Consider the following 14530-nt stretch of genomic DNA (forward strand, 5'->3'; position numbering starts at 1 on the left):
CTGTGCCTCTCGTGCTCCACAAAGGCCTCCAATCAACGCGCGGTGGTGCCTGTGCGCTCCAAGGTGGTGAGCACGCTCATCAATGTGCATGTGTCGAATCCACCAGAGCCGGAGGCCGAGATTGTAGAGGCTATACGCCCTTCTTTTGTGCGCAACGACACGACTGTGGAAATATATGGAAGGTTTCTTCCAAGTGCTAGCTACAGTGTGGCATTTACACCCTCTGTGCCGGGAGGCGGCACGGCATTGGCCCCTGTGTGCAATGTCCAAACAGTGACAACCAGCTTGGTGAAATGTGGAATGCGGGTGCGTGCTGGGGTCATAGGCGATTGGAATGTGTCTCTCATGAATGGCCAGGCACCCGTCCTGTTCGCCCAGTACGCCTTCAGAACGCTTCGTGTGCAACCACCAGATCCTTTCGTTGAGTCCGCGACAGGAAGCTGCGCTGACTCCAGCGCGAGTTGCGTTACCGGCGCGCAGCTGACGTTTCACGGCGCAAATTTTAATTCGGCCAATCCGTCGTACAACGACATCGGAGTGGGTAGCAACGACGCAGAAAACCCTATTCTCTGTAGAGTGATTGCGGTGAGCGAAACACAGATGTCCTGCGAGCTCAGCATCCCGCACGACAAAGATCAGGGTACGTATCCGGTCGGCATTCGTACACGCGTGTCAGTCACAGAATGGGGCGCACGGCAAAACATTGGATTTCTTGTTCTTGGCGCTGGAGAGGGCGTTCCGGGACTGAGAGTCGATGTGCCCCCGCAGCCAATTCCTGGAGGGGGAGAAGACAAGAGCAACAACACAGCCGTTGTCGTTGGCGTTGTTCTTGGCACGCTGCTGCTTCTGCTGATTGTAGCCATGTCTGCTGTGTACTTCTGCCGCCGGTCGGCCTACAAGGAGGAGGTGGAGGAAATGATTTCTCTGGAGCAGCAGCTTCTCCGCGCGGAACGCGAAAGTGTGCAATCACTGAAGAAGACGAAGCCGCTAGAAGAACTGTGAAAAGAGGTAGAAGTACTCTGCGAGGGAAGTCCGAGGATGGGGGGCGAGAGCTCTTGCGTATTTTTGTGCATGTGTCTTTACCAGTGTATATTTGCGGGTTATATATATATATATACATGTGTGTGCGTGTATGTCTTGGTAAAGCATTCCTTTATTTTGTGTGTGTGTGTGTGTGTGTGTGTGTATATATCTGATGGGTGGGAGGGTAAACGAAGCGAAAAGATGCCGTGCGGATGTGGTGACGTTACTTTTTTTTTTCGAAGAGTAGGATTTCCTTTGTGTGAATGAGTGAGTTCTTTTTTATGCTTTCTGTTATGGTGTCGGGGAGTAATCCTTGTCCTTTTTCCAGTGATATTTTTTGGGGGGGCGGCTTTCGCCATTCATTGTGCCTCGGTATTTCTCTATTCACGCTCACGTTCATTCATGTCACGGTAACGGTGAATGTGTTCTATGACGTGGGCGGGTGGGGAAAAAGAAAAAAATAAAGCATTACGAAGTGCTTGTGCGCTAACCTCTCTTGGGGGGATTCTAGCAAACCTTGGCTTGCTAGTTGTATTTTCTGGCGTTGCCTTTTTCACATCCTTCGCTCTTGGCGTGTGCCTGGTGTTTCTCTCTCTCATGTTTCTGGGCTCATTTTTATTTCACTTCTTTCCGACGTGTTGCTTGCGCCAAAGCCTATACGCTCACACATAAATCAATTCCACATCAATTATGACGCTCATGAAGGCACTTGTGCTCGAGAAGCCCGGGGAGCTCAAAATTCGGGATATCGAGGTGAATGACGTGCTGGGAGATGATGACGTGCGGGTGAAGGTGCACAGCGTCGGTGTGTGTGGCAGCGACGTGCACTACTACGAGCACGGCCGCATCGGCCCATTCGTGGTGAAGGCACCGATGATCCTTGGCCACGAGGTGTCCGGCACCGTCACCGCCGTCGGCAGCAAAGTGAAAAACCTCAAGGTGGGCGACCGCGTCGCAATGGAACCCGGCGTCCCCAACACGAAGTCGGTGCAAACGCTCACGGGCATCTACAACCTCGACCCCGACCTGACATTTTTCGCCACGCCACCCGTGCACGGGTGCCTGAGCACGACAGTTATCCACCCCGCGATGCTGTGCTTCAAGCTGCCAGACAACGTGAGCTACGAGGAGGGTGCGATGTGCGAACCAATCGCCGTCGGCATGCACGCAGCCACAAAGGCGGGCATTAAGCCCGGTGACGTGGCACTGGTGATCGGCTGCGGTACCATCGGCATCATGACGGCTCTGTCCGCACTCGCCGGTGGCTGCTCGGAGGTCGTCATCTGTGACGTGGTTGAGGAGCGCCTCAAGATGGTGACGCAGTACAAAGGGGTGCACCCTGTCGTGTCCAAGGGTGACGCGGTGAAGCAGAAGGTGAACGAGCTGACCAATGGGCAAGGTGCCGACTGTGTCTTCGAGTGCAGTGGCTCTGCTGCGGCATACCCGATGATCTACGAGCACGCAGCGCCAGGGGCGACGGCGGTGTTGATCGGCATGCCGGTGGACCCCGTGACATTCGACGTGGTGGCTGCACAAGCGAAGGAAATCACGTTCCAAACCATCTTCCGCTACCGCAACGTGTACCCCAAGATCATCAGTCTGCTCAGCTCTGGCAAGCTGAACGTGAAACCGCTGGTGACAGCCAGATTCAAGTTCAAGGACAGTGTGAAGGCTTTTGAGCGTGCCGCTTCACGGAAGCCAACCGACGTAAAGGTTATGATCGAGATGGAGTAGTTCTGGAGGGCACAGCGAGGCAGCTGACCTACCAAACGAATTTTCCGGGCAAATCACAAAAACGTATTTTTTTTTGTTTGATTATCTCGTCTCTACTTTTTTTCGGTATTCAATTATTTTCCCTGCACTTTTACGTCGGGGCCCCCCTTCGATTTCATGGGCGGTGGTATTTTAGCAATTGTCTTTTTTTGGGGCTATTTGTCTCTGATTCCCCTTCAATCGCCGATAGGGAAAAAGAAACCATCTCATCTGTAGACGCTCTTTTCATGACTTGTGGCTCCAGTTTTGCAAGGAGACGCTTTCTTGAGGAGTTCCAGAGCTTGTGAGGGGGCTAATAGGCACGTATCACTTCACAGTTCACTCCCTCAAGAGTGGACGTTGCATTTCCTCCAATGTGGCCGTACTCCGTTGGTGAAATTGCTCCTTTCGCCTATCGTAAGCGCATTTCTTTTTGACTTGAACTCCCTCCTCTCTCTCTCTCTCTCTCTCGTTTTCTGTCTCTATGAATTTAGCGATGGCGACGCTGTCGATGACGAGGAAAGAAGATGCATTACGCCTGGTGGAACTGTGGGGTGAGCGTCTTGCAGTCGGCCGCCGCAACAACGTTTCACCATCACTAGCCGGTTCTCCGAATGAAAAGGAGCCGCAGATGGACGTTGCGGAGGCGGCATCAGGTGGGCTGGCGCTGCTGTCGGTCTTGGTGCAACTGGAGGAGGAGGCGGAGGACGGTGAAATTGCTAGTGGCGAGATGCGAACTGTGGAAAAGGCGGAGGCGGAGGCGGAGGCGGCATGGCTCTGTCAGAGGGTGAGAGAGCTGATGGTCGAGGCGATGATTTGTACAGTCGAGGCATGTGTGAAGTGCACGGTCGCTGAAGAAGCGGTGGAGGCATCATGCAGTTTAATAGAATCATCGTTTTGCCACGTGTGTAAAAAAATGGAAGGGCAGGCAGCAAAGATACGTCAGTGGTGGGAATATGAAGAAATCGCGGAGCTTGGCTGGCGGTGGTGCGAAGCTCACCTTACGCTGTTGCCGAGTGATGAATCGGTGTGGTACCGTGAGTCATGCCAGAATCCGGCGTTGATGGCAAATTGGTGGTGGCGGCCCGATGCGATGAGTGCTGCCAACCAGTCAGCCACACAACAGACGACAACGACGGTGGCGTGGCCGTTTTTTAAGGGTGTTATTTCAGGGGGGTCTGCTTTGCCCGGCACCGAAGCCCCGCGCAGCGGCTTGCAAGCCGCTGCGAAGTTTTTAGATGCTCTGAACGCTGCATCTGGACTCTTCGCCCATCGTATCGCCGTGGGGCGCGATGTTCTGAGGAGAGTGTACGTGGCAAAGACTGGAGCCCTGCTGCGTCAGGCTCGACTTCTTGCATGCCTCTCATTTGTTAAGAATGCTGCTGGTAATCACAGTTGTGTGGATAAAACCAAGGGTGCTGTGGAGGCTTATGATGCTAACGGCACTACTTTGTTATGGGTGTCACGTGAGGGTTTATCACTCGCGTGGCAGTGCCTTGTGGCCGCTACAACGGCTGTGCAAGTGGCTACGGCGCATTTTGACGCGTCGTGTGAAGATCTGCAGCGCCAGATTCGCTGGGCGTTGCTCGGCGTGGGGAATGCTGGCGAGGGAGAGGGCGGGGCGACGCCGCAGGGCAATGGCGTTTTTTTCCTTCACCCTTGTGCTGAACCGTCAGAAAACATATGGCGTATTTCGCACGGTGTGGGGCTTGTCGCCACGGGGCGGATCCCCGAAGGCGCGGTGATTCTGCGGGAGCGCCCGTCCTTATTCGCCGACCCATCTACCAGTCCCACCTCCATGCCCGATACTTACAACGCCGAGCTTTCGGTAGTAGCAGGAGCAGCGCTGGATCTGTTTCGGCGGGGAGGTGTCTCACACAAGGACGATGTGGCTTCGTCACAAGCGGTGGAAGCTCTGCGAAGTGGTGTACTCTTTGGGCACGCCACGCGGGCAGCTGACATGTGGGCGGCGCTGCACCTGCTCGTCACCATGCCGCTTGCCGAGAGCGTCGGTGTTTGTGATGGGAACGGCCTAGCGCGGGATGTTTCTGACCTTGTTCGCGGGTGGAACGAACGCGCCATCGCACAACCTCCCGCCGAAGGCTTTCGGATCCAGCAGGGCGGTGGAACGAGGCGGGGGAGGGGACTGTATCCACTCGCTTCTCTCATCAACCACAGCTGCTCCCCGAACACGCTGCGTCTCTTCAGCGACGAGGGAATGGTGGCTTCTGCCTGCGGTGGCAATGATTTATACATTGTCGCCCTTCGCGATATCGAGCCTGGCGAGGAGATAACTGTCACATACCTTTCGTCACTGCTTCTTCCAAGGTCTGTGAAACGGCTCCAGAATGGATTCTGGTGTCGCTGCATCTTCTGTCAGTCACACGCTGCGCTTCTGGAGGGTGTGGTGTGCCCTTTCTGCCAGCGGCTCATCTACGACGACGACAACAACAACAACAGCGACGGCGACAGCCCGTCAATGGCAGCGCGTGTGGACCTCTGCGGGGAGAGGTCGTATGAGGCTAGGGGGGGAGTAGCGCAGTATGCGCACGCAGCTGATTGTGTCCATGCGGGAAGCAGTAGTTCCAAGGGTCTTGTGGGTCATGTGTCAGAAGATTTTAAGAAAGCGATTAGTGCTGTTCACGATGAACTTCTGAAAAGCGTCAGTGACGCAGATGCAGTAAACACAGGTGGCGGTGCTAGCAGTGATAATGCGCAACGTGGACATAAGCCGATGAAGAACGAGTCTGTAGAAGACGATGATCAGTACGCACGGCGCGCCCAGAGGGCCATGCGGCGATTAATGGACATCGATGCCTTTGCGCATGGATTGCCCCCGACGCATCATTGCCGGTTGCAGGCACGGATGGAGTGTCTGGCCATTTCTCTCAACGCTGCGATTACACCTTATGATAGTGGGAGGCTTCTGCACCTGTGCGAAGAGCTTTTGGAGGACTTGGAGGTGGTTTTGCCGCGAAATTATCCATTGCTGACGGACATACGTCTCCATTACTGCCTCGTTCGCAGTCGTCATGTAATTGCTACAACGGATGTGGACGACCCCGATTTAAATGGTGAAGGTGAGGGGTGCTGTGGCGCTGTGCGCGAGCAAGCGGAGACGGTACGTTTGCCTTTTGTACAAGATGCTATTATTCGAGAGTCTGTGGTACGATCCTTTCAAGAGTACTATGTTCAAGCAGGTTGGCAGTTTGCGGAAAGTGAGGATAATGAGCTTCTCGAGTGTTTTTTGGGGCGTTATGCTGCTGAGCTCTTCGCATGTGGTGTTGACCGGGTATCCCAGATAAACATGCTGTCGCTTATGTACGATGCAGCGCGGGGCAATACTGCTGAGTAGTGCAAAGGATGTACAACGCCAAAGAGAATCAAACGAGAAAAGAAAACACAAAGAAAAGACGCTCATTGCTGGTGTTTTTGTAATGCCTACATAACAGTGTAAACCGTCCGGATGAGAAAGATACATCATTTTTTTGGGGGGTGGCTCTTTCGTTCTATTTATTTTCTTTTCTATTCACTGTTTTTCTTTTGTTTTTACACCCTATTTTTTGTCGGTGTTTGTCTCCTGTGGAAGACAACAGCAGGCCAGCAGGGGAAAAGATGGAAGCGGCACACTACCAACTGTGGGAGCGCTGCCGTGCGTTTGTGGGTGAAGTCTGCGCTGACCGCGACGCCTCTCACGGACTGTCGCACATGGAGAAAGTCACGGAGAATGCCGTCCTCCTCCTCCACATGCAGCATGGCCCTTTGACTGACCTGCCCCTGGCCATGTCACGGGTAATCGTGGTCGCCATGCTCCACGACGTGGCCGACCACAAGTACGATGCGGCGGGAACACTAGTGCAGCGCGTGTGGGACTTCGTGGCAGCAGAGGCGGTGGCGGTGGCGGCAGCTGCAGAGAACGTGTGTGATGCGAGTCGCCACGCCGTGACCGCAATGGAGGCTGTCTCCTACTCAAAGGAGAAGAGTCGCGGGAGGCGCTGGTTTGAAACGGAGCTTCCCACCGACTGGGTCCTCGTGCGCGACATCGTGAGTGACGCTGACAAGCTTGAGGCCATTGGCGATGAGGGCATGCGTCGCTGCCTCTTGTACACTTCCCAGAGGTTGCTGGCGAAGAATGGTCAGGTTTGGGACGCGGTGCTGCAGCAGCGTTGCCTGGAGGAAGTGAGGGAACATTTTGAAGAAAAGTTGAGTCTGCTTGCGACAGAGTTTATTGTGTCAACTGCTGGAAAGTTTTTGGCCGGTCCGAGACACGAGGAAATGGTGCAGATACTGCACCAGTGGGAGCAACACGGGCTGCCGGCTCTATCGTGAGCCTAAGTCTCTAAGCTTTCGTTTTTTTTTCTTTGCGGGTCACGGTGCCCATCACAAAAATAAAGCAGCCTAGCTTGACCCGATCCATTCTCTCTTTTGCCTCTCTGACATGTAAATGCACATATGTAAACACGCACACACGTGATAAAGGAAGAGTGGCCGCTTGCTCTTTTTGTCGTCTTCTCCTGAGCTAGCACAGCGAAAGTAGGCGATGGACATTGCAGAGCTGCTGAATAATCGTGTGGAGGAAGTGGCCGCGTTCTCCACCTTGCTGTTTCGAAAGCGCCCCCGTGAGGATGACGAAAACACTTATCTTTGCCCGGAGGGGAGGAGGATAGTCTGCTACCGCCGTCCATCTTCGGCGAACGTGCCGCTCTCTGATGTGGTGCGACTCGCGAAGTCACGTATGCGGCGCACCGAGCGATTCGCACGTCTGGCGGTCGGTGAAGGGTCTACATCATATCGAATGCCAAAGGTGAGCACTAAAAATGGGAAGAAGCGACTCCTGACGTATGCGCAGTGGTGCCTGTTGCTGAAGCGGCGGAGGCGTTTTGCATTGAGGCGGCGGCCGTCTGCATGTCGTCGGATTCGGCGGCGCACCATTGCTCTCCGGCAGGGCAAGATGCAGCGGCCACTCTGCTGCTGTGGTGAGTCCCCAGAAGCCGCTTCTAACTCTTGGTTAGAATCATCAAGCGTAGGGAAGCGGACTGCAGTGTTGTGGCTGCCGTCACACCTGCAGTTGTGCCGTCGGTTTCATTATAGCGTTGTGAAGCGGCGCGTTAATGGGTGCTCTGTGGCAGGTGATGGCAGTTCTTCTCACCTCGTTACCGTCAGGCTTGCTGTGCCGACAAGAAGTCAGCGAAAGCAGCATAGAGTACTGCAGAGGTGGGTGGCGCGCTTGTCGTCGTCTACGACTGCTTTAAAGTCTCCCAGGCGTCCTATGAGTAAACCAATGGCAGTGCCACCACCAGTGTGTTTTGCTGCTGAGCGCTCACACATGTGCGTTTGGACGATCCAGCTGAATGGAACCGAGCACAATTTGTCTGTGGAAATGGTGATGGATTTTTTGATGATGCGCACGAATGGTACTCCCCGAGTTGCGTCGTATACAAAAGACTTTGCATACGCTAACTGTGGCTCTGTGCCTGTCGATGAGACATGGAGGCGATGGGAGAATGGGGTCTTTTACGGAACCATGTGGTCCTACGAAAGGAAGCTAGAGAAGGTGGATTTGCCAAAACCACATACTGGGCTGGATGACTCAGCAGCAACGCCACTTGTTGTTCCCGTTGTACTTCTGCGTGATAATCGAGAGAATAGGGCCGCATACATTTTGGTAGCACCTGTCCCAGTTTATTTTGGACCCCGTGCATGCCGTAATTTGAGTATACGACTCGTTTCTTATTGGAACCCGTGCGGCGCACCAACCGCCTTGGGCTCCGTGTTGGAACTGTGGTGTTGCGCGGATGCTGTGAAGACGCACAATGCCGATCTGGCATCATCAGGCAGCGGATCGCTTAGTGCGGCGTGGGCACAGCAGAGAGTGGATGCCGCTGAGGTGAGGGGGCGTACTGTTGGTGGAGGCTCTTCACGCACGCCGGGGGAAAAGCAACAGGGGGTAAAGGTGTCTCCTGGCTCACCTCACTTGACGACTACAGAAACGATGTCAGTGTGTGTCTTTCCCTCATTCTCTCCAACACTTGAAACCGTCGACCACGGAACGTACCCCATTCACAGTTGCGTGATGACTGTTCTTGTGCTGTCAGGAAAGCCTCCGTACCATTTGGAGAGAGGTGGCGCAACCAGGTGTCTTGTGTGGCAGTACCGCAAGCGTCACTTTCAATTCACCAGGCACGTCTTCTTCTCCCTCACATCCGCGACTGCAGCTGCATGGAGGGCGACGCGTAGTTGTGTTGACAGGACATCATTGGCGTTTCGTCAATGCAAAGCACGTGGGTACGCGCGTACTGTACGTATGATTGGCGAGGACGAGAGAGAAGTGCTGTTGCGCCTTGCCGGCTGTGCGGCGATTTCCGACGTAGGCGGTAGCAATGCAGCCTTCCAAAAATCACGCATGGCTCGGTTGTGCTGCACGCCGTCCAATGCGCATCAGCGCGTCCTCCTCAAAATTGCATTGAAGGGTGGTCGAGAGCATCAGGTAGAGGGGAGCGCACTTCTCCTGCTGTATCCGGGGGCTCCTGCTGAGCTGGTACATATTGGAACAATTACCTCTGCATCCTTCTTTTCGATGCGCTTTGGTTGTCGCGTCGCATATGCGTGGGTATGGGAAAGCAGCGGCTGGGAATTGATGCAGAGGCACATCCAGCATGGAAGAAGCATGGCACCCTGTGACCACCACAGCGAAAGTAGCGGAAAGCCGGCGGGGATTCAGAAGGGAGCAGCTGAGCGTGGTGCTAAAGATAGTGGTATGTGCTGCTTTCTGTCCGGGTCCGAGAAACTGCCGCGTCTCCTGCCGTTGCTGAGTAAATCACCGGTACGCGTTGAAGGCTGCTCCACTCCGCTGTGCCGAACGCGCCGAAGGCGGTGTCAGCGAGGAAATGAGGCGGTCGCTTCGGCCCCCTCCGCCCTGAAATGTCCTGCTGAATGGCGGGCGCTGGAGGTGGCGCTGTGTGACAGGGACTTGTGTCTCCCAGTTGAGGTGGTTCTTCTTGGTGCTGCGCCGTCGTTTTCTCAGCCACAGACTGATTGTAACATGAGATGAATGGAACGGAGGGTAATTGGGAAGGGGAAAAGGAAAAGTTATGTGTTTATTCTGTTTCATAGCTGCGGAAGTCCGTCGTCTCAGTTTGCTTTTTACCTTCCTCGCTTGTGTGTGTGTGTACAGGGGTGGGGTGAGGTGGGGGCAAAACAGGGTGTATGGCTTTGTCCAGGAAAGAGTTTCACATTCTTTTTCTTTTTGGGTGTGTGCTATTCGCCTTTTTCTCCGCAATGCTCGCCGTGGTGACTAATCTGTGGGACAGGAGCAGCACTATCGCCAGATGTTCCGCCAGCACCACTCTGCGTATCATTGTCAAATGACTACATGGACAACAAGAACAACAACGCACGCAACTTTCATGCTCACTCAGCTGTCGGGCGAGGTTGTTGTGTATGAGGCTGCGAAACCGAACGGTTCCAGGTAAGGAGTGGGGCCTATGCTCCTCTCTCGTTTAATGGCAGGGTGACGATGCTGTCGTTGCTAAAATGCGTGTGAACCATGGCTGAAACGTATGCATTATTCTGGGAGGGCTGTAGACATATATATNTATATATATATATATATATATATTGTTTACCTTTTGTGTCGAATACACGCTTTCGTGTACTGGAGCATTTCCGTTTGCCTTTCATTGAATGGTGCCCTTTAGGCTACCCTATCACCCGTGGCAGTGGAGCAGAGCCTTGTTGTTGTTTCCGGTGTCGTTTTTCAGTCTGCCGGAGGCTGCTGGTCATTGTTTATTTATGTTTTTCTGTGTTCTATTACTCGGCCGCGGCCCATGTAGAATATGTGCAGTAATGGCGAAGCGAAGTCGATCACCGTCAAGCCCGCTGCAGGTTGCAGCCTTCCTATTTCGCCGTGACTTCCGGCTTGTAGACAACACGGGCCTCCTGCAGCTGCGTCGCCGCGCTGCGAGTGAATCGCTGCGCATCCTCCCGCTGTTCTTCTTCAATACGCTCCAGTGTGATCCCGCGCGGAACGCGTACTTTGGAAAAGCCTGCTTTGAGTTCCTCTGCCGCTCGCTGCGCCACCTTAGCGACGTGCAGCTGGACGGGCGGCTGCTGTGCCTGCGTGGCAGCGACGCGGACTGTCTGGAGGCCGTCCACGCCGCGGGGTACGACGTTAAGTACCTCGGCTTCAATCGAGACATCACCCCGTTTGCGCGGGAGCGTGACGCGCAGCTGCAGGAGTGGTGCCAAGCACGAGGAGTGTCGTGCGTGACCAGCGATGTGGACTACACGCTCCTCCCTGTGGACGCTGTGGTGACGGCGAGCGAGCAGCCGTATCGCGTTTTCACGCCGTTTTATCGAAAGCTTCTGCAAGACCACTTTCACGCGATTCCTCTGCCAGACTGCACTCCTGTTGACGTAAACAAATGGTTTGTCGACGCCAGCGTGAAGGACGATGTGGAGGCGGCAACGCTCAAAGTGAAGCGGAGGTGCGGCGACGCGGGCGGTGCTCAGCTCGTGGACTACATAGATCTAGGTGCATTTCCGCCGGTGTTCCCGCAGCTCGCAGAGGAGGGTGGAAGGGATGAAGGGATGTCGCGTATGTCCCGCATCGCGCAGGCGACGCACTACGCCGCTGAGCGGGATGACATCGTTGGCGACTACACAACGCACCTGAGCCCACACCTGAAGTTTGGCACCGTTTCCATTCGCGAGGTGATGCAGCAGTCTGTGCAGCACCTCGGGAAAGATCATGCATTTACGCGTCAGCTCATTTGGCGAGAGTTCTACGCAATGCTGCTTTTCCACAATCCACGAGTCGCGCAGGGGCAATTGAAGGCTGGTGTGACGCAAACCAAGCAACTTGCTGCCTGTGAGAATGACCCATTCGACAAGAAGTATGTTGACTTTCACTGGTCGTGGGACGATGCCGCCTTCACGGCCTTCAAGGAGGGCCGCACGGGTGTCCCTCTTGTGGATGCCGCCGTGCGCTGTCTGACGCAGACAGGCTGGTGCCACAACCGTTGTCGCATGATCATCGCCAACTTCCTCGTGAAGGTGCTCTTTGTCGACTGGCGCGAAGGAGAGCGGTGGTATGCGACGGTGGCAGTCGACTACGACGTTGCAAACAACAACGGCGGGTGGTTATGGTCATCAGGGCAGGGTGCTGATGCCCAGCCGTACTTTCGTACCTTCAACCCTTTCCGCCAGTCCGCGCAGCACGACCCTGACGCGGTATTCATCAAGCAATGGGTTCCGGAACTGCGCGAGGTTTCCGCGAAGACCATTCACGAGTGGGACGTATACTGCGAAAAGCATCGGCGCCAAACGAATACTAAGCTGCGAACTCCAAAGGTTAAAAAATGCAAAGAGAAAAAGCAGCCCAAGGCAACGTTAGGCGGAAACCTTGTGAGCGGGTCAGCGTATCCGAGCCCCATTGTGGATGTGAAGCAGCGCACCAGGTGGGTCATTGAGCGTTACAAGGAGCATGCGCAGCAGTTACAAACAAGAAAATAATGTAGCATTTAACTCAGACACCTTCGTTTCTGGGATATGGGTTTGATCGCTTGACGTGCACCAAGTATGAGAGTGCCTATTCGATAGAAAGGGGCAACAAAAATGATGTTTCTATCCATTCTACAGCATATATGGCAAGGACTCCCTACACATCATCGATCCTGTGGTTTTTTTTTTTTTGATTTTCACCCTGTCAAATAACAATTGAGTAAACTTCAGTACCGTTTTTTTTTCTTTTAATACATTCTCCGCAAGGCCTCTTTAGGTGGGTGGTTTCTGCCCGTGTGCATGTGGGTGCACTTCGCAGAGGAAGGAAAAACAAAGACGGAATGGCACCTGGTGGAAACTCTTGTCTCTCTGTCATGACACCGCTGCTGTGGCGCCGTCTGACACCACATTCTCGTCACCACCACCGCAGGGCCGCTTACCTCTTCGGCTGCAGGAGACATATCGCTAGCCTTACGGCGTGGCCATCTGCGTTGTATTCCACGCATCGTCTCGTGAGCTCCGCTCCACTTGAGACCCATGTTCCCACGTTTGAGAATAGCGGCATCCATCCTAGCGTTGATGATGATCCCGTTGCGTCTTTTTTGCCGCGTTTTTGTGTAACACCGTTGGTGCAGCTGGCCAAGCAGCTCCCAGACGAGGTGATCGAGACGCTAGAAAATGGGCTCAAGAACCACTTGGAGCGTTTTCCAGAGCGTTATCGACTCTTCCGCGGTTCAAATGGATTACTGCATGTCCAGCGTGTTGAGAGAATTCCTGACGCACACGAAGCGACAGAGAAGGTGGTCACTGCATTTCAGCAGCAGCAAAACCACAACATTACTGACACTCCAAGTGCCGAGCGGCGCCGCTTCTTCAGACTGGAGGCTGTCATGAATTCCAACATGTTGGCAAATTCTTTGAACGGTTGGAGCGATACGGATGGGAATGTGGTAGAGGATGAGCATGAGCATGAGCTGATTGGCAGGATGGAGGGCTTCATTCGTGACTTTGTGATCTCTAAAAAAGGCGTGGAATTGTGGCTGCTTACCGAGGAATACACATTGAGTAAGCCATCATCAGCACCTTGTGTTAATGGCGAGGAGTTTTCGGACGCAGAACAAGTAACGGAGTTGATAAAAGCAAAAACGACACTTAAGACATTTCGTTGGGCACGTCTGGCAGATGCAGAAACGATAAGCGAGACTCTGGATATGTTGCGTGAAAAAGCTCGCGGTGCGGCGCTGAGCGAGCATACATCATCTGATGAGGGATCTCATTATAGTGGTTCTACGAGAAGCACTCTCTATACCTGCCTGGATCCCTCGGTAACAGTCACGCTGAAGCGACCAGTGGAGAAGCTGGTGGATAAAGGTGACGGCATCGAGGACTACAATGTATACCGCATGTGCCGCGCATTGAGTACGAAGGCGTTCATGAAACTTCCGGAGTTGCAGAGTATCGTGGGTGAGTGGTTAACGCAATCGCTAGCCGCTGTCCTGGCGGTTGCCGGGGAAGAAACCAAGACACCAGCAGACAATGCGGGTTTTGATGTGGAGCGGTCTATTTTAGACTTTGAGTATGATCCCAATGACGCTACTCGTGTTGTGGGAGTGCGCTTCTGGCTCGACGAGAGTCGCTACCTCCCATCCCTATATAGTGAAAAGGCGTCTGCAGAACTGCAGCAGGATCTTTCCGAGTTTAAATCTACTTTCCCAAAAAAACTGGAAAAGCTTAGCAACCACAAACGGGTGGGCCTTATCGAGAGGAGGCGTCTGCTCCAGCGGTGCATCGCTCTGCATGAATTGGGTACTACACCAATGTGTCACCCCGACGTCCTTGCATATTACGTATTTGATCTGCTCCCACAGAATGGACAGCTTGTCCTTGCGGGGCATTTGCCGATATTGCTCCCTGATGAAATCCGACGCACAACCGACGCGCGTTCTCGTGCGTGGCTTAAGAAGTACCCGCATCTGTTTCGCCTTGTGGAGAAGCCCCCTGAAATGTTTGTGCAACGAATGGATGTCCCCATTGACGATGGCGTGGGAAATCAGGAAGAGCAACAGAAGGACGCTGTGGCAGGACCCTACAAAGATCACTGTGATTACGAGAAACAGCTTCTAAACGATCCTGATGAGCAGTTGCGTTTTATAATCTCACTTGTTGCAGCACGCCTGGAGGTGTGTCAAACAAAGAAGCGTGACTTGCTCCCATCGCACCTCCCCAAGTTCCTCAGCTCCAAACTCAGGCGGGC

At 54.0% G+C, this 14530-nt stretch overlaps 7 protein-coding genes across 7 annotated transcripts; all 7 read left to right on the forward strand.

Annotated features, from left to right (window-relative positions):
* Positions 1-300: 300 nt before the first annotated feature.
* On the forward strand, positions 301-1002 carry DQ04_00681000 (hypothetical protein; the record flags this gene model as incomplete). Its single annotated transcript, XM_009309498.1, has 1 exon — positions 301-1002. One exon carries the CDS (start codon positions 301-303, stop codon positions 1000-1002), a length of 702 nt encoding a protein of 233 aa, XP_009307773.1.
* Positions 1003-1713: 711 nt separating this feature from the next.
* DQ04_00681010 (putative d-xylulose reductase) lies at positions 1714-2757 on the forward strand (the record flags this gene model as incomplete). Its single annotated transcript, XM_009309499.1, has 1 exon — positions 1714-2757. One exon carries the CDS (start codon positions 1714-1716, stop codon positions 2755-2757), a length of 1044 nt encoding a protein of 347 aa, XP_009307774.1.
* A 514-nt stretch (positions 2758-3271) lies between these two features.
* On the forward strand, positions 3272-6130 carry DQ04_00681020 (hypothetical protein; the record flags this gene model as incomplete). Its single annotated transcript, XM_009309500.1, has 1 exon — positions 3272-6130. The coding sequence occupies one exon, from the start codon at positions 3272-3274 to the stop codon at positions 6128-6130; it is 2859 nt and encodes a 952-aa protein (XP_009307775.1).
* A 260-nt stretch (positions 6131-6390) lies between these two features.
* DQ04_00681030 (HD superfamily hydrolase) lies at positions 6391-7104 on the forward strand (the record flags this gene model as incomplete). Its single annotated transcript, XM_009309501.1, has 1 exon — positions 6391-7104. The coding sequence occupies one exon, from the start codon at positions 6391-6393 to the stop codon at positions 7102-7104; it is 714 nt and encodes a 237-aa protein (XP_009307776.1).
* A 211-nt stretch (positions 7105-7315) lies between these two features.
* DQ04_00681040 (hypothetical protein) lies at positions 7316-9826 on the forward strand (the record flags this gene model as incomplete). The annotated part of the gene is made up of 1 exon (XM_009309502.1): positions 7316-9826. One exon carries the CDS (start codon positions 7316-7318, stop codon positions 9824-9826), a length of 2511 nt encoding a protein of 836 aa, XP_009307777.1.
* A 794-nt stretch (positions 9827-10620) lies between these two features.
* On the forward strand, positions 10621-12288 carry DQ04_00681050 (putative DNA repair enzyme; the record flags this gene model as incomplete). Its single annotated transcript, XM_009309503.1, has 1 exon — positions 10621-12288. The coding sequence occupies one exon, from the start codon at positions 10621-10623 to the stop codon at positions 12286-12288; it is 1668 nt and encodes a 555-aa protein (XP_009307778.1).
* Positions 12289-12617: 329 nt separating this feature from the next.
* Positions 12618-14528, forward strand: DQ04_00681060 (hypothetical protein; the record flags this gene model as incomplete). Its single annotated transcript, XM_009309504.1, has 1 exon — positions 12618-14528. A coding segment is annotated over one exon (1911 nt), but the record flags the coding sequence as incomplete, so codon positions are not given.
* Between the last annotated feature and the right edge of the window lie 2 nt (positions 14529-14530).

This window comes from Trypanosoma grayi (genome assembly GCF_000691245.1).
Source record: "Trypanosoma grayi strain ANR4 Tgr_68_V1, whole genome shotgun sequence".
Lineage (NCBI taxonomy): Eukaryota > Euglenozoa > Kinetoplastea > Trypanosomatida > Trypanosomatidae > Trypanosoma > Trypanosoma grayi.